At 48.5% G+C, this 19,962-nt stretch overlaps 2 protein-coding genes across 3 annotated transcripts; both read left to right on the top strand.

Moving 5' to 3' along the window:
* Positions 1 to 269: 269 nt before the first annotated feature.
* Positions 270 to 14,061, top strand: LOC105700128 (zinc finger CCCH domain-containing protein 11A). Of its 2 annotated transcripts, none has more exons than XM_012425739.1 (6): positions 270 to 562; positions 1,011 to 1,110; positions 1,669 to 1,788; positions 1,873 to 2,035; positions 3,265 to 3,381; positions 12,403 to 14,061. In XM_012425739.1, exons 2-6 carry the CDS (start codon positions 1,051 to 1,053, stop codon positions 13,230 to 13,232), a joined length of 1,290 nt encoding a protein of 429 aa, XP_012281162.1. In that variant the 5' UTR covers positions 270 to 562; positions 1,011 to 1,050; the 3' UTR covers positions 13,233 to 14,061. The 2 variants fall into 2 exon arrangements, with proteins under 2 accessions (XP_012281162.1, XP_012281161.1); XM_012425738.1 differs by lacking the exon at positions 270 to 562 and adding an exon at positions 646 to 924.
* Positions 14,062 to 14,265: 204 nt separating this feature from the next.
* LOC111674198 lies at positions 14,266 to 15,277 on the top strand. The gene is made up of 2 exons (XM_023433620.1): positions 14,266 to 14,401; positions 14,537 to 15,277. Exons 1-2 carry the CDS (start codon positions 14,374 to 14,376, stop codon positions 15,106 to 15,108), a joined length of 600 nt encoding a protein of 199 aa, XP_023289388.1. The 5' UTR covers positions 14,266 to 14,373; the 3' UTR covers positions 15,109 to 15,277.
* Positions 15,278 to 19,962: the final 4,685 nt, after the last annotated feature.

Here is a 19,962-nt window from a genome sequence, read left to right as displayed (position 1 = left end):
TTACCTATCCCCTGGTGGCAGGCAGGGTATACATGTACGCGCCTTTTTTTGAATAGGAATAAAGTGCCCGCAAGAAGATATAGACACCCTAAAGTTGTATCGTACATTATTTGTAAGAGCATACAAATGGGAAATAACCGGGAACAGTTCCTGCCCGTGTGCTTGAAATTCTTTTTATCTCCCTTTAAAGCAGCAATTGGTAGCAGGGCAAGATGGCCGCCACCCTTCCTCCCCCTTCCGTCTCGAGCTTTGCCGGCGCAGCATTCCTCCCTCCATCTCTTCGCAGATCCATGCCTCTTTCCCCTGGAGCCGCGCCGCTCGGCCAATCACAGGGCCGGAGTCCGCGCATGCGCCCTTCGCGGGAAAGCGTGCCGCGAGCGGTGATCGACGGCGGCGAGGCGAGCGGGGCTGTAACGCGCGGTCGAACCTGTCGCTCGATTCCGTGGTGGTGTGGATTCCTTGCGAGGTGCTTACGTGGGTAGAACGTTCGCGCGTGGTGTTGGTTTCGAGTCGTCTCGGCGAGGGCAAAAACGAGTCACCGAGGTTCGCCGCGCGGCTCTGCGTAAGTACCAAACACACGGCTCGGAAAAAGTGACCTCCAGGCTCGTCGCGAACGGTTGCCCGACTCTTCGGCCGATATTTCACTCTCTCGACGGCGTCGGCCGACGGAGCGACCGAGAGTCTTCGATTGGGCGCATACCCCGCACGACGGAAGTTCCCCCGATCCGTCGTTTCCCTCCGGCTGGTCCGAACTTTTCGTCCACTTTGTCCCCCGACGCCGTGGAAGTGAAATATCGGCCTTCGTCGGCGCTCGAAAGGCCCTTCGATATTTCGTCCGTTGACACGTTTCGGGGGCACTCCGGAGGCCGACGTTCGATCGCAGTTCGAATTTCCCCGACTCGCGATCATGTTTCGCTCTAAGTGGTAACGTGCTCGCCTCGGCTTTTCCTCGCTCCCGGCTCTCGGGATGAGCCGCTTAACCTAAAACTCTCGCCTCTGGTATTTTTCAGCAAGGAGCACGATCACTCCGCGTTATACGAGTTCTTGCAAATGGAGTCCACCCAGAAGAGCACCGACTGCTACTTCTTCTACTACTCCACTTGCATCAAGGTAAGCCGGCGAGGTGCATTAAAACCATCGCGGAACGCCGAAAACCTGAACTTTTCTCCGTTCGAGGCGGCCGAAGGTGGTTCAGGACAATGGAGTCCGCGTTACGTGTGGAAACGTTGCGATGCGAGGTTAGGTCGGCCATGTTGGAGACAGGTCGCACGTTTGCTGGAGGTGGAGTGGGATTGGAGTGAACGTCAAGAGAAATGCGAAGCGCGTGGGGGGTTTAGCCGCGGATTTATTCGGGTTCGTGAAGGAATTTTAGGTTGGGAAGAATTGCGGGAAAATTCTGGACTTGGATGGAAACTATGGTGCACTTTGCGTTGTTTTAATTGCTGAGTCGAGTGACCTAAATTTTGGTATCGTCGAGGAGGGACGGGGTTGATCTTAATATTTTCTGGAAAGAGTTTAATGGATGTTTGGGTAGTCTTAGGTTTAGTTGCAACATCTTTGCAGTATCGATGCTATATTAAGGCACTGCAAGTTGTTGCGAGTAGTGGTAGAAGTTCATCTTGGATGGTTACGACGCGGGGAGGTATTAAAATCGAATGTGCTTCACAGGGCGACAATTGTGCGTTTAGACATGAACCGGCCGCACTGGGATGCGAAACCATGTGTTCGTATTGGCAGCAGGGTAACTGCCTCAACGAGCACTGTAATTTTAGGCACATGGAGTTAAAGGTAAATATCATCGGGGAAGTCGTAGGATAAACCAAGGGAGGTTACGAGAGCTTGCCTATTGAAAATGTTGATTCCTTTTTGTAGAAAAACCGTAAAATGATTCCCTGTTACTGGGAGACACAGCCTTCGGGCTGCAGGAAGCCCCATTGCTCGTTCTTGCACAAGAAAGCCCGGACAATCAATGATCCAATCAACCCGGTCAAACCTGCAACGAAACCAGCGAATCCAGAGTGGTCGAACCGTCCTGGTAAGAAATCATTCACCGTTTAAATTACCGGGGATGTGACGAGTCGAATGCTTTATCGACTTGAGTTTGGAATATAGTCGACTCCACGAAGGGAGGAGGAACTAGTTGGCGAGGAAAACTACTCGAATAACGACGACTTGAGTAAACAAATATCGTGCGGGAGCTATCGAATCGTTTCATCAATCTCTGGACAACTCTTTCCAAACTCTCATTGAACACAATTGCATGCAAAATAAAATCATCAGGTAGGATGCGAGAAATAATCAACGGTACCACGCGGTACACTATCAATTAACCTGTGTCTCATTTCGTTGCAAGAAATATTTGAATTTTTACAAACTAGTCCATGAACTTCTGAAGCGACTCGATACCTTGCGATGAGTAGACAACTCGGTTTTACCCTCGTAGCTTGCATTCGTTCGCCCCAAGAGTTCGAGTTAAATAAAAATGACAATTGCAAAGAAATGCCCGGCAGCTTAAGGTGAAGTGAAACCCCCTTCAAATCAGTCGATTCGAATACAACACTTTTTTTTAAGGGTATTAGACTAAACTGTCCGAAATTTTGACACATCACTCCTGATCATCTAAGAATTGTCCTGACACGTTCAAAATTTGGATTTTTTAACAAAATTTTCTTAACTCAGCCCAGACCAGAACCAAAATGGCGTCGAGCTCTCATATTTCGATCGATATACAATTATCGAAGGCTCTGATATGAGAATCGAAAGGGTCAGGACAATTTTACGAAAATTTAGAACACTCTGGTAATCGATAAACTCGCATTTGAACGAGATAAGGGCAAAAAAAGAGTTGTATGCGCTTCTATGCTAAAACGATGGTAATACGGGGTCTCGCAGTGAAAATTTAATTGACCTGGAAATCACAGATGGCGCAGGGGGTCCCTCCGCAGTCAATTGGGGCCCCAGAAAGCTTGAATCCAGTGGATTTCTGGAGTTTTACTTCGATTTCTTGATATTTATTGTACGAAAACGACAGGTGGAGTATGCTATTTGGTACAATATTCAATGTAATTCTACCCAGCTGTCAATATAAAAACGAACGTCGGCAACGTAGGCATTTAGAAAAGTCTTCTTTATCGATGTTGATCAAGTTCCTCGACGTGTTTCACTTCACCTTAACGACTTCGTACATTCGACTCGTCGCATACCGAAAAATTGTCGGGATTGGGTACCCTCGAGGGAATGTTATATCGGACATCCTTCTTCAAGATGACACAAAGTTCGACGGTAGTAGCACCGAATCCGACCAGGGTCGGGGTAGCAGCGAGGCCAGCAGTTTCATCGGCAGCCCAGTAGTCGATCCCCTTATCGTCCAGTTCGAAGAAGGTATGAAGCTTTACTAGCCCCCCCGCCCGTCCTTTAACGTACACTACCTCACGCCAGGCACCCTCTCCCTTCCCTCAAGCCTACCGACAAACGTAAACCTCCCGAACGCCCTGAGCCTCCCGAACAGTCTGACAATCCCCAGCAGCGCTCCGAACAGCTTGAACATAACCGGGAGCCTGAGCGTCCCGAGCAACCCTACGGCGGGGCAGCATCCACCCAATGTACAAAACGCTCAGTCGACGACGTGCCAGCACGCCCTCTCGTACACCCACCAGGCGAGTCTGCACTCTCAGACCCACGGTCAGTCCCTGTCGCCGTTGCAAAATCAGCCGTCTTCGCCGCTGCTACAAAGGCCGCCTTACTCGCCCATTCACGCCCAGCACGGCTCCCAGCCGCAGTCTTCGAGGTTCCCGTTTCCCTTCCTGGGGTTCACCTCGTACCGGCGCTACTGAGTCGAACCTCCGGGTGGACGCTCGCCTCGCCACGAGCTTCTCACATCTGGGCCTGAAGAGAGAAAGAGAGAAAGGGAGAGACAGAGCATTGTCAGGCTATCCCGAGGTAGAGGCTTGCGGGGTGCACCAGTGCTCGCGGAGAGGAAACGAATTGACGTCCTCGTTGGGGCCACGACCTTCGTCATCTTTATCCCCGAGGTGGCCATCTCATCGAGAGAGGTGTCAAGCGATCCGGAGGGTGAGGGCTTCTGGTGTGCATCCGTGGTTGCAGAGAAGCAGCGAATACTCGAGGCCGTTCGACCTCGACCTCGACGATCATCTTCGTCCTCGAGGTGGCCATCTAATCGAGAATACGTTGTCACGCGATGTCGGGGTAGATGCTCGCGGGGTGTGTCAAGGCTTGCGGGAAGGGGCCGGATAAAGAGGCGTTTGTTCGTACACTTTGACGATCGTCCTCGAGGTGGCCATCCCGAGGAGGATCATCGCACCGGAGGATCTCGGCGAATCCTTGCGCACGTGAAATCCCCCGTGAGGAAAGACACTGCCGGGAAATGGGACTCTTCTCCTGGGCACTTGGTATTGCAAATACCCGCCTGAAAGGGGGAGAAACTGAGTGAGAGAGAGAAAGAGAGGCGCTGCTTTCCCGTGTCTTGCTCGGGCGGCAGTGTTGCTAGGCTTGATCGTTTATTCCTCAAACTCGAGGAAAGCAATCCGTTTGAGGATTGACCGAAGAAGGCAGGAATTGCGAAGTTAATCCGAGAGAATTCTCGTTAACCGATTTGGATTTTTAAAATCCAAAACAAGAGAGACAGACATTTGAGGCATTTAAATTATGTGTATTTAACAATTAATGATCGGTAAACAAGAGTGGAGGGAATTACGGATAGCCGAAATCAGGCTCGGATTACTTATCTTTTTTTTCTTTTTCTTTTTGTCAATTGAGAAAATGTTAATCACCCAACATTGGCGAGACGTCGCAGCGCCGCCTGGTGGTGAAAATAAATACTTTGAGGAAATCTGAGGTAGTTATCAATTACAATAGGAGAATTTTCATGTATTCAACCTTGCAACACTGCCGAGCGGTTCGTGTGTGGCTTTTTTACATTTATCTTGCGAGCTAATGGAGCTCCTTTCGGAGACAAGAGTCGGAATTTCGCCGGCTAGGAGAAAGAGGGAGAGCGAGAGCCCCTTTCCGTCTCGTTTTGTGGTCCGAGGGGTACTTGATGTAGGGAACCCTCGTGAACGAGAGGAAGAGGGAGGAAAACGTCGAGGGTTAGGTGTCTACCTTTGTAATTTGGTGTGTCGGGTTATCAATTGTCAAAATCGATAGGATTCCCCATGAGGTCTCCGAGGAGAGTTCGGCTCTCGTGTTGTTTCTCGTTACGTTGGCCTTCTTCGTTCTTCTTTTTTTTTTTTTTTCCTGTTACTACTCCACGTGGAGAGCGAAGGCAATGCACGAGAAGGGGACAATCGCGGTCGGAATTGTTAATGCTTTTACATCGATATATATTCATATATATATATATAAAAATGTATATTCACTCGTATTTATCTCGATATCGTGTCACTCGGTTCCTGTTTCCTGGATTCTTTTGGTCTATCCCTTCGCGGGTCTCCCCGGATAGGGCTCGGGATTTAATTTCATTTCCACGAAGAGGGCCTCTCTTCGAATTCCCTCTCTGGCTCGCGCTCTTTCGGCTTTTCCTTTTATTTATTATATTTATCGGGGGCGAGGCGGCCTCCACTTGGTCCTGAGAGATCGGGAACCGAGCCGTTTTGCGTGACACATGCCTTCATATGTTTTGGCTCCTCGCGATCTTCCAGGGTGTACTCTCTCGGGCAGTGGTTTTGCGAGCGAAGGGGGGCCTCTTCGGGGTCCTCTTCAGGGGGTCGATTCTGTGACTCCAGGGAAAATGCTAAGAGAGCACCTCCCGCGATTCTATTACTTTCATTGCGGTGAAAATGTATGATACTTCACGTGGGAATACTCGATGAGAAATTTCGTGTCGAAATGCGAGATCTGAGAGAAAGAGTGAGCGGGGAACAATGTATAGAATAAAGGATAGAGAGCGCATCTATACACATGTTCGGAAGATTCAAAACGAGGTAAAAAATTCATAACGTTGTTAAGCATAGGAGCCAATCATATATGTATATGTTACAGTGAAACACCGAAATCTGAAGAATGTCGACTTTCCCCGGTGAATCTCAACATTCACATAGTCGCTTAGTGTATGTCCGAAATATTTGCTAAATACCCTTATTTCTGACTTACACCGGTAAATGTTGACATTCACCGGTGTGTGATGTTGACACACACTGGAGAGGGTCCGAATGTACAACAATGTAATGAAATATTAGATCTTTCACCGACGTATTTGGTATCAGTTGACATTCACCGGTGAAAGTCGACATTCTCCAATTTCGGTCATTCACGGTAACATATACACTTAACGATATCAAAACTTCTTTTCATCATCCCGTCGCTCTAGAGATTTCACATTTTCACGGGGTACAGAATCGGGTAGATAAATTCACGCTAGGGGATGAAAGTGTGAGAAGTGAGCGCTCTCACTTATTGGGGTCAATTCTGTAACTCGAATCTAGGGAGAATTCTAAAAGCGAACGTCTCCCGCGATTCCGTAATATTCACCATGTTACAAATGTGAGATAGTTCGCGTGACATTGCTCGACGAACAACACCGAGTTCTCGCAGTCTGGAGATTTTACATTTTTACTTAAAGTACCGGACGAATAAATTCACGTCAGATGACAATGCGAGAAGTGAGCACTCTAGCCAAAGTTATAGAATCGACTGGCTCGCGAGCGGACTTTCATAAAGACATTTTCACTCGGAGGATATAGAATCGGGTAAACGATCTTACGTGAGAAGGTACGAGAAGTGAGCGTGTTCCCCGCTTCTTGTGATCGCCCTGTCACAAGTGAGCGCGTTTTTTCACTCGGAGGATGCAGAATCGGCTAAACTCACCCGAGAGGAAGGGGGGAAAAGTGAGCGCTCTCCCCAAGGATACAGAATCGACCCCCTGAGTCCTCTTCGGGGCCCTCGCGTCCCTCTCGACGACCTCGGCATCTCGAAATTGGAACGGAATTAACGCAGGGGAGAAGAGACACGGTTCTCAAGCTCGAGTGATTAATTAAAACCAGGAAAGCCGTACGTTAAACGGAAGTACATCCGGAGTTGAGACGATTAGCTGTTGCGGCACTTCGCGAAGCCGGAAGTGCGCGGCTCGAAGAGGCGGACTTCCGGGGCGAGGGCGAGATGGAGGGAGAGAGAGAGAATTATTGTTTCTTTTGTTCGTAGCGCAAAAGTCTTCGTTGACCACAAACAAAGGCGGTTCGGAGAGGCGACGAGGAGTCCGCGGAACTCTCGGGTGCTCTCTTCTTCAATTTTTCCTCCATTTTTCTTCTATCCCCTCTCGGGGTCGTTGTTTCGCAACGTCGGAGACCTTTTTCCACCCACTCTGAGAGGACCACCCTCCTCGTTGCCGCTCCCTTTTATTACCGATGATGTAAAAGAGATTAACGAAAGAGAGAGAGAGAGACGACGGATTTACCCGCCCCTGCGCACGCGTGCACGCACGCCTTTCCGCGAGGACGGTTAACGTCGAGAACGCAGCCGGTCCTCGGAAAGAGGAAGGGAACAGGGCAGAGGCGACGATACGCGGCCCGGAAGTGATGTTAGAAAATTTGTACATACACCTTGGATCAACTCTTCTCTCTCGGGGCTGAAGAGATCCACGCTGTCCCTGAGGCTGTAAATAAAATTTCGAGAGCAAGGCGGATTCTGACCGCGAGATCATGGAGACACGTCGACGTTTCATGGAACCGGGAACGATCGGCGAGTTGGTTTTGTCTCCCATGTTTCTCTTTTTGTTGTTCAATTTTCTTATATATATTTTTTTTTTTATTGTTCTTTGAAATGCTGCGTTTAAAGGGACCGCCATTGAGAGCCGCGCGTGGCGTGCACGCGTGTGTCGGCCTCGTTGATTGCGATCGACTAATTTAGCATTAAGGAGACCTCGGTCGTAATATAAGCGCGCGATTAATCGCCCACGCACGTACGCGTTACCTTAGGTGATCGATTATCCCCGGCACGCGGCGTACGCATCACGAGAGCATTGCGTTTATAAAGCTACTAACGATATTTATACCCTGCGAGAGAAGGAGAGGGAGAGAGGAACCGGCGGACGAACGCGTGGACACGTGGGGGCCGTCCCGATTTTCCGGACCTTCCCTCGACCCTCTCCTGTATCGATTACAGGCGATTAATCTGTCGATGAATTTCGAGCCGATCGGGAAGGAAGCTCGAAGGGCGATTCGAGTCCACTCGTTAAGTTTATTTACATTTATGAGGAGGAAAATTGCGAGAAATTTCCGTTTATACGAGCTCCTTGGAATGGATTCTACTAGGATTCTGCTCTTAGCTTGTCTCGATTTAACCCCTTGAGTGCCATGCAGGGCGATCGTCTTATTATCATGTTTTTTATTANTTTATTCTTTGTTTGGTTTTGGTACTAGCCCTATTATTGTGACAGCCAGAAGCGCTCCCATGGCACTAGGAAACCCTAAATTCCGCCTGTTTCTTCCAAGTGCGCCTGGACATATCTTTTTTTCTATGGATTATCCTAGTCAAATGATTAATAATGTAATTCTCACTTTGACGCGCGTCTTCGCATTTTTGTTCATATCGAGATAAAAGGCGCAATCGCGCTGCTTGGCATCTTTCAAAATCGCATTATTATAACTCGCGCCATTATTATAACGTCGCGCCTTGTGGTACCTATTTAGTAAAACTGTTGCTATTACTTATGGCAACTTAATCAACGGTGGACTCGGATTGGATCGTTCCACGTGGCCGGCGGTTTGACAGCGATCAGCTGATCACTCCCGATCGGTCTCAGCAGAGAGAGGGAAGGCTCGGCCGAGCGGGGGAGAGGGAGAGAGAGGAGGATGATTAATACTGGATAGCGATATAATTAGTGGTAATTAAAAACAAGACAAAAAAAAATAACTAAATAAATAAATAATTGGAGCGAGGAAAGGGGAGACTCGAGGACGCTCGCAGGCGATTGGTCGGTGTGGTTACGTCGCTTACGCGGGGGCATGGTTTATAACTGCGGATCCGCGGTTCATACTATAATTGTATATCGAGTGTAATAAGTTAAAAAAAAATTCGCCGCCGGGATCTCGTGGAGGATCGGCGGGGGTCGCTCTCGCGGGGGTGGTGGGGAGGGGTGGGAAGGGGGCAGGAAAATGGGTTCGCCCGCGAGAGTGGGGCCCGTCGTGGCGGACGGAGAGGTGTGGAAGAAATAATAAAAATATACAGATTATATGAGTAAATATATAGATAGATAGAGAGAGAGAGATTATATATATATATATTATATATAAAAATACGTACGCGTATAGGTGCGAATATGTACTTGGCCGGGCCGCGGTGTCTCGACTTTCGCCCCGCTGCTCTCTCTCGCGTGGGGGGGGGGGGCCGCGTAATTGGACATATACTTGTTCTTTGTTTTTTTTTCTCTTCACTTTTTTGAAAATTGTTTCCTATGTTGTTGTTTTTTCTTTTTGGTCCTGGGAATTTTTGGGGCTCGTCGAGCGACTCGGAAAATGCCGTAAAAGCGAGATTTGGAGCAGTCTCCTCGTCCTTCTCTCCCGAGAAAGAGTTCTCGGGCCCTCCCCTTCGGGTTCTCCTTCTCGATTGCTCTCCCCGCCTCGGAGGAGCTCTCGACCCTCCTCATCTCGTCGTACGACCCCCCGCGAAGGGAGGATTCTCCGGAAAGGCACCGATCTCGCTGCATTCTCGTCCCCTCCGTTTGGGCCCCTCTCGACGTCTCTCGTCGCTCGCGTACCCCTCGGCTTATTCGGGGCCCTCTTAGGGGTCCTCTTCGGGGAGAGTGGGTGCTTTACCTCGGGGGGACTCTTCGTCCTCGTTGCCCAATCGGGCCCACCCGAAGAGGAGGAATCGGATCCCTCGAAAGAGAGAGAGAGAGAGAGGGAGAGAAAGAAAAAAGGCGCCCTCGTTTCGTTACATCGTGCGGGTTATTATTTTTCCGTTTTCTTTTTTTATTTTACTTTACTTTTTCCTCTTTGCGGTTTTTGGGTTCGTTACTTTATTTCTTGCGAGATGGGCACCCGGAGGGGGGAGGTCGGGGGGAAGTCGGCACTCAGTGGACGCCCGAGTCCCGCGTTTTGCGCCGCTCTCCCTCGCGAGAGGTTTTCGTTGTTTCTTTATTTTTATTTTTTTTTCCTTTTTCTTGTTATATTTCCTTTTTTTTTCTTCCTCTTGATCCCCCTCCCCGTTTCGTATCCTGGCTGGAGAGCCACGGGGGCTCCGAGATTCGGATGCGCGTTGCGTGACACGAGGGTGTCCCACTGAGCGCGGGGTGACTCGTGCGTTACCCAGGGCGCGGCGCGTCACGACGCCTCGACGCGCACTTCCTCGGAGACGACGCGTGAAGTTGGATAACGTTCCGTGCCACGTGGGACGTATACGGTCGGTTTACGACATCGTAATCGTCATTTGTTTCGGCACTGAATGCGTTAAAAATGATTCCGATTGTTTTATTTTTGTTTCTTGTTCTATTGTTGCCTTTACGCGCTGCGCTCTGGATGGCAGCCCCATAATGTCGAGAAAAAGTCAGTGGGTCGCTTAACCCCCGTGCGCAATTTTTCGCCGTGATTTCGAGGGGTTTTTCTCATCATTTACGCGGCATTGCGTGACACGGGGGTGTCCCACTGAGCGCGGGGTGACTTGTGCGTTACTTAGAGCGCGGCGCGTCATGACGCCTCGACGCGTACTTCCTCGGAGACGACGCGTGAAGTTGGATAACGTTCCGTCCCACGTGGGACGTATACGGTCGGTTTACGACATCGTAATCGTCATTTGTTTCGGCACTGAATGCGTTAAAAACGATTCCGATTGTTTTTTTTTGTTTTTTGTTCTATCGCCTTTACGCGCTGCGCTCTGGATGGCAGCCCCATAATGTCGAGAAAAAGTCAGTGGTTAACCCCCGTGCGCAATTTTTCGCCGCGATTTCGAGGGGTTTTTCTCATCATTTACGCGGCGACGCGCTCAATGGATGCGCGTTGCGTGACACGGGGGTGTCCCACTGAGCGCGGGGTGACTCGTGCGGTACCCAGAGCGCGACGCGTGAAGTTGCATAACGTTCCGTCCCACGTGGGACGTATACGGTCGGTTTACGACATCGTAATCGTCATTTGTTTCGGCACTGAATGCGTTAAGAACGATTCCGATTGTTTTTTTTTTTTGTTTTTTGTTCTATCGCGTTTACGCGCCGCGCTCTGGATGGCAGCCCCATAATGTCGAGGAAAAGTCAGTGGGTCGCTTAACCCCCGTGCGCAATTTTTCGCCGCGATTTAGAGGGGATTTTCTCATCATTAACGCGGCGACGCGTTGCTCCGTGTGACCCTCGACGCGCTCAATGGGACAGCCCTGTAAGGCCCTCGCGGTGGCGGCCGCGCCGGCGCGTTTATCCCCCTCCTCTTTCCCAAGGAATTGCGAGGCGTTTTCCAAGCGCTTTATGCGTTTATCACGATTTCCTTGTTGGGGTTTATTTCCCCTCCTTGTTCGTTTCCCCCCCCGCGCGCGCACCGGAAGTGTCGCCGGGACGACCGCCCCCACGACGGCTCGCCATATAAACTCTCTACTTCTGCTATTAAGAGATAACCTAACGCTAAAGCAATGCATTATTATATGATTGATGTAAGCGACAAGAAAGAAAGAATGAAAAAGAAAAAAAATGGATTAAAAAAAAATAAGAGAAGAAAAGAAATATGAAAATTAATACTTTTAACTCAGACGACGGCTTTTCTCGTACCCCCCTTTTTTCATGTCACCTTCCTCGGGCGTCGTTGGTGTGGGGGATGGGTGTCGTGCCGTGGAAGAGATTCGCGGATTCCTCTTCCTTTCTTTTCTATTTTTTTTCCCCCGTTCGTCTTTGATTTCGGGGATGCGAGGGAACGCGCACCCGGAAGAGGGGGACCTCCACGAGGGAGATGGAACTCCGGAAGCAGGGGAGAGAATTGACGATGCCGAAGAGGAGCGAGGCGAAGAGATGTCGAGGAAGCCGAAGAGAGTCGTGGCAAGACTTGGCGAAGTCAAGGAAAGCGAGAACTGCGATCACGAATTTGAGACGAAGAGGGGAGAGAGAGGAACCGAGATACTTGTACCCGCCCACGGTAGAAGCTAGAGATTAAAGGACGAGAGGAAGGATACGGAAGAAATAGGCTGATTTTCCCTCGAAATTGGAGTACGGAGAGAAAAACGAGAGGAAAGAGAGAGGAAAGAGAGAGGGAGAGAAGCGACACGAGGACAGAGGCTGCAAGGCACGCGAGGGGGCGATTGACCGAGATCTCCCGCACCCTCGAGCTGTGTATATAGAGAAAGAGAGAGAGAAAGAGACGCCTATCCATACGTACATATATATAACTGCACATAAATATGTAAATCTAAATCTAGGAGGAAGCGGGGCGAGTGGTGACCGAGCGCGGCTGACCCAATTTTCTTGGTGTGTTCTTGCAGAGTCGGACAATGAGAGCGTACCCTCGCCGATAAAGCCTCAGTCCCGCGTGCCCTACTGTAAGACATACGAGGAGATCAGGTTGGAGGAGATCCAGGCTGAGAGCGCGGCGTATTACTCGTACGAGCCCGACGACTTCCTGGGAGAGCCCGGGGGCGGGAAGGTGAAGACGATGCCCCCGCGGGCGAGCCGAAGACCGGCCGGCGGCTACGAGCGGGACCGGAAGCGGAAGAGGCCGGAAACGGAGCCAGAGGGTAAGACGTCGAGCCTGGACTTCGGAGTGCTGAGCCTGGAGGAGATCAAGAGGCGAAGGAGGCGAGCGGAGGACCAGCCCGAGCGGGAGTTCCTCAAGAGCGCGGTGAAGACGCTGGCCGAACTGAAGGCGGCCGCGGCAGTCGGTCAGCTGACCGGAGACCACGTGACAGGGGACCACGTGACCGAGGGCCCCTATATAACGGGCCGCGCCACGAAGGTCCCGCCAGTCCGGCTGAGGCGCTCGCCGCGGCGGTTCCTCCTCGACCGCGCCCCCGCCCCCCCGCGAGACCCGGAAGAGGCCTCCCAGACCGACGGCGCCGTGGAGAGGTTCCAGGACGCGGCCAACGCCGGCAGAGGCGCCGGGGTCGAGGTTAGGCTTTGCGACAGCAGCACCGACGACGCCCACATGGCCCTCGTGGACGACGTCGCGCCCCCTGCCCAGGATGTTAAAATGGGCCTGCCCTGCGACAGCCTCCTGGTCGGCGCCCAGGACGAGGACTACATGACCTTCGACACGCCTTCGGATGATATCCTCAAGGACATCGACGCCCTCCTGAAGGATCGGAACGCGGTTTGAACTTACGCGGCCCCCTTGTGAATCGACGTATATGGGGGAGGAATCCCTTTCGCGATCAGGGGCCGCTGCGAGACGGAAGTCAGAGACTGGGCAGGTGATCTCGTCGACTTTGGCATTAGCGAATTACTTCATGTACCCCCGCGAGTGGGCTTAGGTTGGTCGCCTTACCGAGGGGATTCTCGAGGCCCGGGAACGCCTCTTGAGGAGGGGCACGGAACCCTCGGCGTTGGCGACGTCGGGGGTAGGTTTTGTATCTAGAAGGAATATCTCCCGGATCGCGAGTCTTGGCATCGTGATCGCGCCCTCGGGAATCGATTTTTTTTTATCAGGCCGGAGTCCCGTCGAGCGCGTCAGCTGTCGAGAAGACCTTATCAAACTGCGCTTGATCCTCTGTATCCTCTACATGACTTTGAAGTCGCAAACTTGTACATCTTTTAAATGTTCAATTTTTCAACATAATTTAATGTGTGACACCTGCGTCTTTATAACGCTGACTAAATGCATTTTAATTTATAAAAATCCACGCTTGGCAAACACTTCTAAACAGTTAATGTTGGGTTAATATTTGACAATTTCACGTTTTATTAGTATTTTGACGGGAACAACGAATTGGGTTTCAGAGGGTCGTGCCTTGGTTTTTATTTTTATTTTTAAGCATCGACGCGTTAACCCTTCGCGATCGGCACATTTCTCTAATGGGAGTACCAGCTAGTCGGAGCAAATGTAAAACATGACGCACATCTCCATGCCCCTAAAAAATAATTTCCTACATTTGAGGGATCAAGGCGATGCGAAAGTGGCGTCGAAGAGGTTTTGTTTATAAAACTTTTATCCCAACTCGATTTACCGAATAGTGTGAAACTTTACAACGTGCATAGGGAGACTGTAGGGAAGGCCCTGAAACTCATGAAATTTCAATTCTTTTCACATTTGTTTATAGGCATTTTAAAAATAGTTTATAAAAAATGAAACTTCCCGAGTTTCAGGACCTACCTTAGGGTCTCCATATTCACGTTTTAAAGTATGGAACGATTTGAGACACTCAGTTTGTAGAAAAGTTTTATGAACGAATCAGCTTTCGGATGCCACTTTCACATCCCCTTAATGACATTATGTCGCAAGACTGGCGGCACCGACTTCTATGACGACTTGCGAATGCCGCCACTGTGGTGGCACCGACTTCTACGACGACTTACGAATGCCGCCATTGTGGCGGCACCGACTTCTATGACGACTTGCGAATGCCGCCACTGTGGCGGCACCGACTTCTACGACGACATACGCATACGAATGCCGCCACTGTGGCGGCACCGACTTCTACGACGACTTACGAATGCCGCCACTGTGGCGGCACCAACTTCTACGACAACTTATGAATGCCGCCACTGTGGCGGCCCCGACTTCTATGACGGCTTGCGAATGCTGCTACTGTGGCGGCACCGACTTCTACGACGACTTGCAAATGCCGCCACTGTGGCGGCACCGACTTCTACGACGACTTGCGAATGGCGGCACCGACTTCTACGACGACTTACGAATGCCGCCACTGTGGCGGCATCGACTTCTACGACGACTTGCGAATGCCGCCACTGTGGCGGCATCGACTTCTACGACGACTTGCGAATGCCGCCACTGTGGCGGCATTGACTTCTACGACGACTTGCGAATGCCGCCATTGTGGCGGCACCGACTTCTATGTCGACTTGCGAATGCCGCCACTGGGGCGGCACCGACTTCTATGACGATTTGCGAATGCCGCCATTGTGGCGGCATCGACCACAAAGGGTTAACGCGCCGCGCTTTGAGGGTCACTCGATTCGCTCAATGGGACGACGGTGTTTGTCCAATAAGGACGAGTCGCTTCACCGAAATTTAGGATATACATGTATATCTTGTAGGGAAGTCAAGGATACGTTTCGGATGGCTCGTATCGAGTTGGTCGATACGATCGCGGGGAGAGAGGAATCTTGTACACTGGGAGACATCAATGCCCTCCCATCCTGCACAGGCGATGTCGTACCTGGAGGGGAGGCATTCATGTCCACATTGTACACTGGGAGACATCAATGCCCTCCCATCCTGCACAGGCGATGTCGCATCTGCAGGGGAGGCATTCATGTCCGCCATTGTAGGTAAAGAAGGTCTCTTCAGGGAAGGTAGACGTAATCTTGCACAACCTTTACCTATATGCGGAATCGACGCCGGTACCTTTCTCGTTTTTCGTCCCTTGACATGGGCACCTTGTTTAGAGCGAGTCAGGACGGCACGTTGTACAAATAAATGAAGGGCTAGGACAAATATATGACGATTGTTACGTTTGCAAGGCAACTGCGGTCCGATCAATCGACTCTTCCCCTCACCTCTTCAACGGCTGTCAAGGTAAGCGAATTTGATGATAACGTTGGATCTTCGAAGTTAAGGCTGAAAGTGAAACTTCTATATAAAGAATTTTTGATACTTAGTGTTTATTATTTATTAATTATTAATTTTTCACGGAATGTTCCTCCCTACTTAGGTATTGGGTGGTTTGGGCAGAAATGGACTAATTGAAATGAGGATAAATTGGTATTAACCGGGAAAAAAGAAGTAAACGTTTATGCTAATTCTGTTGGTAACATAAAAATGAATGTAAATAGAAATTAGTCGTTAAAATAGGAAGCGGGATGTTCCGTGAGCGACAGTCATGTATTTTAAATTCTTCGCTGCTTTAGAGATGTCGGACAAATTTCCAGAAAGGGACTTATTGCCTGCTTGGGCCAGTCGAGCCATTTACCAATTTAGCAATTTTCTTACTCCGAGATCCGTTCGTGAATTTTAGTTTTCTACGATACGGTTATATTGTCCCGTACGTCCCATCGCGGAGGTTTAGAGTTCTTTAGAATTTTCCTATTCTTCCTAGTTCCTATTCTTTACCGTCGTACCTTCTTTAACTTAAGGTGAAATGAAACACGTCGAGGAACTTGATCGACGTCGATAAAGAAGACTTTTCTAAATGCCTACGTTGACGACGTTCGTTTTTATATTGACAGCTGGGTCGAATTATATTGTGTATTGTACCAAATGGCATGCTCCACCTGTCGTTTTCGTACAATAATTATTAAGAAATCGAAGTAAAACTCCAGAAATCCTCGGGATTCATGCTTTCTGGGGCCCTAATTGACTGCAGAGGGACCCCTTACGCCATCTGTGATTTCCAGGTCAATTAAATTTTCACTCCGAGACCTCGTATTGCCATCCTTTTGGCATAGAAGCGCATACAACACTTTTTGTTGCCTTTATCCCGCTGAAATGCGAGTTTATCGATTACCAGAGTGTTCTAAACTGTCGTAAAATTGTCCTGATCCTTTCGATTCTCATATCAGAGCCTTCGATAATTGTATATCGTTCGAAATATGAGAGCTCGACGCCATTTTGGTTCTTGTCTGGGCTGAGTTAAAAAATTTTGTTTAAAAATCCAAATTTTCAATGAGTCAGGACAATTCTTAGATGATCAGGAGTGATGTGTCAAAGTTTCGGACAGTTTGGTCTAATACCCTTAAAAAAAAAGTGTTGTATTCGAATCGACTGATTTGAAGGGGGTTTCACTTTACCTTAAGGCGAAGATTCGGTACAAATTACATATATACTACATATATATTACATATATAATAAAAAAAAAAATCAGTATGGAAGAAAAATCCACAGGAACCATTCCTCGAGGACCCTCGCTGCTCGACTTCATCCTGTAAACGAGGAACAGGAAGAGGAGGGCACACCGACCGCGAAGAGACCAACCAACCGAAAAGCACGCCGGTATACTTAAATGCACACACTATTTATTTAGAATGTATAATCGTACGCTTAACAATACCTGGCCCTAAGAGGAGGAAAAAATCACAAATCGGTACCTCTCTCGGCGTTACCACCTCGCACTGAAAACGCCCCCCTGTCCCCTTTCCCTCCCCCCGCACCGAGATCGAACCGCCTATTTTCTTTTTTTTTTCTCTTATCACGGTCCTGATAACGTCCAAGTCCCTTGTCGAGCCCTTTATCAGTGAATCGTGCCTACGAACGTCCATCGTCCCCTCTCTCTCTTTTCGCCATTCGTGTTATTATGAATATAAATAATATTGGTAATACCGACTTAGAAACTATGCCCCATGGCCCCGTCGTGGGTCAGGGTCGTGTTCCTTTTTCTTTCGGATTTTTCCCTCTCCCTCCCCCCTCCCACCCCCCCTATTCCCTGGTTATTCGGCTAAGACGCACCTAGGGTAATTCGCCTAATCCTAGATTTGCGGATAAAAATGACACCGGGACTCCCTGTGTTAGCTGGGGCGCTCGCAAAGTGGTTCTCGTGGGTACTCCGGAAGGATGATCCAAGTCCTGAAGGGTGACGTGATTTTAGTGACGTATGGTGAGAGATTGACGATGGGTTAAGGGGATGTGAAAGTCGCATCCGAAAGCTCAATCGTTCATAAAACTTTTCATTGAACTGGGTGTCTCAAATCGTTTCATACTTTGAGACGTGAATATGGAGACTCTAAGGTAGGTCCTGAAACACGGAAAATTTCATTTTTTATAAACTATTTTTAAAATACCTATAAATAAATTTGAAAAGAATTGAAATTTCANTATAAATAAATGTGAAAAGAATTGAAATTTCATGAGCTTCAGGGTCTTCCTTATAGTCTCCCTATTCACGTTGTAAAGTTTTAAACTGTTCGGTAAACCGAGTTGGGAGAAAAGTTTTATAAACAAAACCTCTTCGATCCCCTTAAGGCGATGTGAAAGTGGCATCCGAAAGCTCATTCGTTCATAAAACTTTTTCATAGAACTGGGTGTCTCAAATTGTTTCATACTTTAAAACGTGAATATGGAGACCCTAAGGTAGGTCCTGAAACTCGGGAAATTTCATTTTTTATAAACTATTTTTAAAATACCTATAAACAAATGTGAAAAGAATTGAAATTTCATGAGCTTCAGGACCTTCCTTATAGTCTCCCTATTCACGTTGTAAAGTTTTAAACTGTTCGGTGAACCGAGTTGGGAGAAAAGTTTTATAAACGTAATCTCTTCGATGCCCCTTTCACATCGCCTTAAGGTGATCACAGATGGCGACGGTGGTCCTAAACAGTTGTTAGAATAATGAATTCACGGGACTTCGACAGTTTTACGTCGATCACTTTATTATTACTTTACTAAAATGGCATATGAAACGCTTCATATCGTACAATTCTAGACTGTAAAAGGCTTCGTAGACTGTAAAAGACTTCGACATAAATATAAATGTCGGTAACGTGACGCGCCAGCTTAGGTTCCCACTTGAGTATTTAAAATGACGTTCCCACCAAAAAAAGAAAGAGTATAGATGAATTTTAATTTATCGACCTCGATTGAATTTTTCAGCGCTTTTCATATCACCTTAAGGCTACATCCTTACATTCAGGTGATTTTGTTATTTACAAGGAATTTAAAAATGTTCATAAGCGCTTCTGGATAATTGCTAAATTTCCTACTGTATGTACATCGTGCAGAATCGGGATGTTTCTTTGTCGGCGGTAAGTAATTGCGACTTGGATGATCCTTCCATCGCGACTTTCAATTGTTAACTCTTTGCCCTACAACTTGTGGACTCGTGGTCAGGTATTCGGGCAAAACTGATTTTCACGAGCCTGGCCCGTGCTACACTGGGAGACATCAATGCCCTTCCAACCTGCACAGGCGATGCCGTATCTGCAGGGGCGGCATTCATGCCCGCCATTGTACATCGATCGGGCCAAATGTAAACATTGTTTCGGGCCCACGCTGTTGGAACTTAAGGTGAAGTGAAACACGTCGAGGAACTTGATGAACGTCGATAAAGGAGATTTTTCTAAATGCCTACGTTGCCGACGTTCGTTTTTATATTGACAGTTGGGTCGAATTATATTGGGTATTGTACCAAATGGCATATTCCACCTGTCGTTTTCGTACAATAATTATAAAGAAATCGAAGTAAAACTCCAGAAATCCTCTGGATTCATGCCTTCTGGGGCCCTAATTGACTGCGGAGGAACCCCTTGCGCCATCTGTGATTTCCAGGTCAATTAAATTTTCACTCCGAGACCTCGTATTCCCATCGTTTTAGCAAAGAAGCGCATACAACACTTTTTTTACCTTTATCCCGTTCAAATGCGAGTTTATCGATTACCAGAGTGTTCTAAATTGTCGTAAAATTGTCCTGACCCTTTCGATTCTCATATCGGAGCCTTCGATAATTGTATATTGATCGAAATATGAGAGCTCGACGCCATTTTGGTTCTGGTCTGGACTGAGTTAAAAAATTTTGTTGAAAAATCCAAATTTTTCATGTGTCAGGACAATTTTTAGATGATCAGGAGTGATGTGTCAAAGTTTCGGACTGTTTGGTCTGATACCCTTAAAAAAAAGTGTTGTATTCGAATCGACTGAGTTGAAGGATGTTTCACTTCACCTTAAATCGTAGGGCAAGGGGTTAATCGAGTATCGTATTCAGGGTACGAGCCGCACGGTGGGCTCTTCAGGGACTATTGTTAATTCCGAAATGGCGAGGGCCCTGTCTGGTTGTCAGCAAAAATACCGAGGAAGAGGAAGGAAAACCAGAAGGAGAGTTCCCGAGACAAGGAGGTACCTTTGTCCAACTTGGGGATTTTAAGGTGATATGAAAGCGTGATATATACATACCAAAAGGTCAAAGTATTTGTCAAACTTCAATTTTAAGGTGATATGAGAG

Source organism: Orussus abietinus, unplaced genomic scaffold, assembly GCF_000612105.2.
Source record: "Orussus abietinus isolate OABI.00-Male unplaced genomic scaffold, Oabi_2.0 scaffold824, whole genome shotgun sequence".
Taxonomy (NCBI): Eukaryota; Metazoa; Arthropoda; class Insecta; order Hymenoptera; family Orussidae; genus Orussus; species Orussus abietinus.
This window is presented reverse-complemented; position numbering and strand designations above follow the sequence as displayed.

Coding starts and splice junctions, on each gene's coding strand:
- LOC105700128 (XM_012425738.1), top strand. Junction 2,036..3,264: donor AGAGTGGTCGAACCGTCCTG/GTAAGAAATCAT, acceptor TCCTTCTTCAAG/ATGACACAAAGTTCGACGGT. Junction 3,382..12,402: donor TATCGTCCAGTTCGAAGAAG/GTATGAAGCTTT, acceptor GTGTTCTTGCAG/AGTCGGACAATGAGAGCGTA.
- LOC111674198 (XM_023433620.1), top strand. CDS start 14,374: ATGACGACTTGCGAATGCCGCCACTGTG. Junction 14,402..14,536: donor TTGCGAATGCCGCCACTGTG/GTGGCACCGACT, acceptor GCCGCCACTGTG/GCGGCACCGACTTCTACGAC.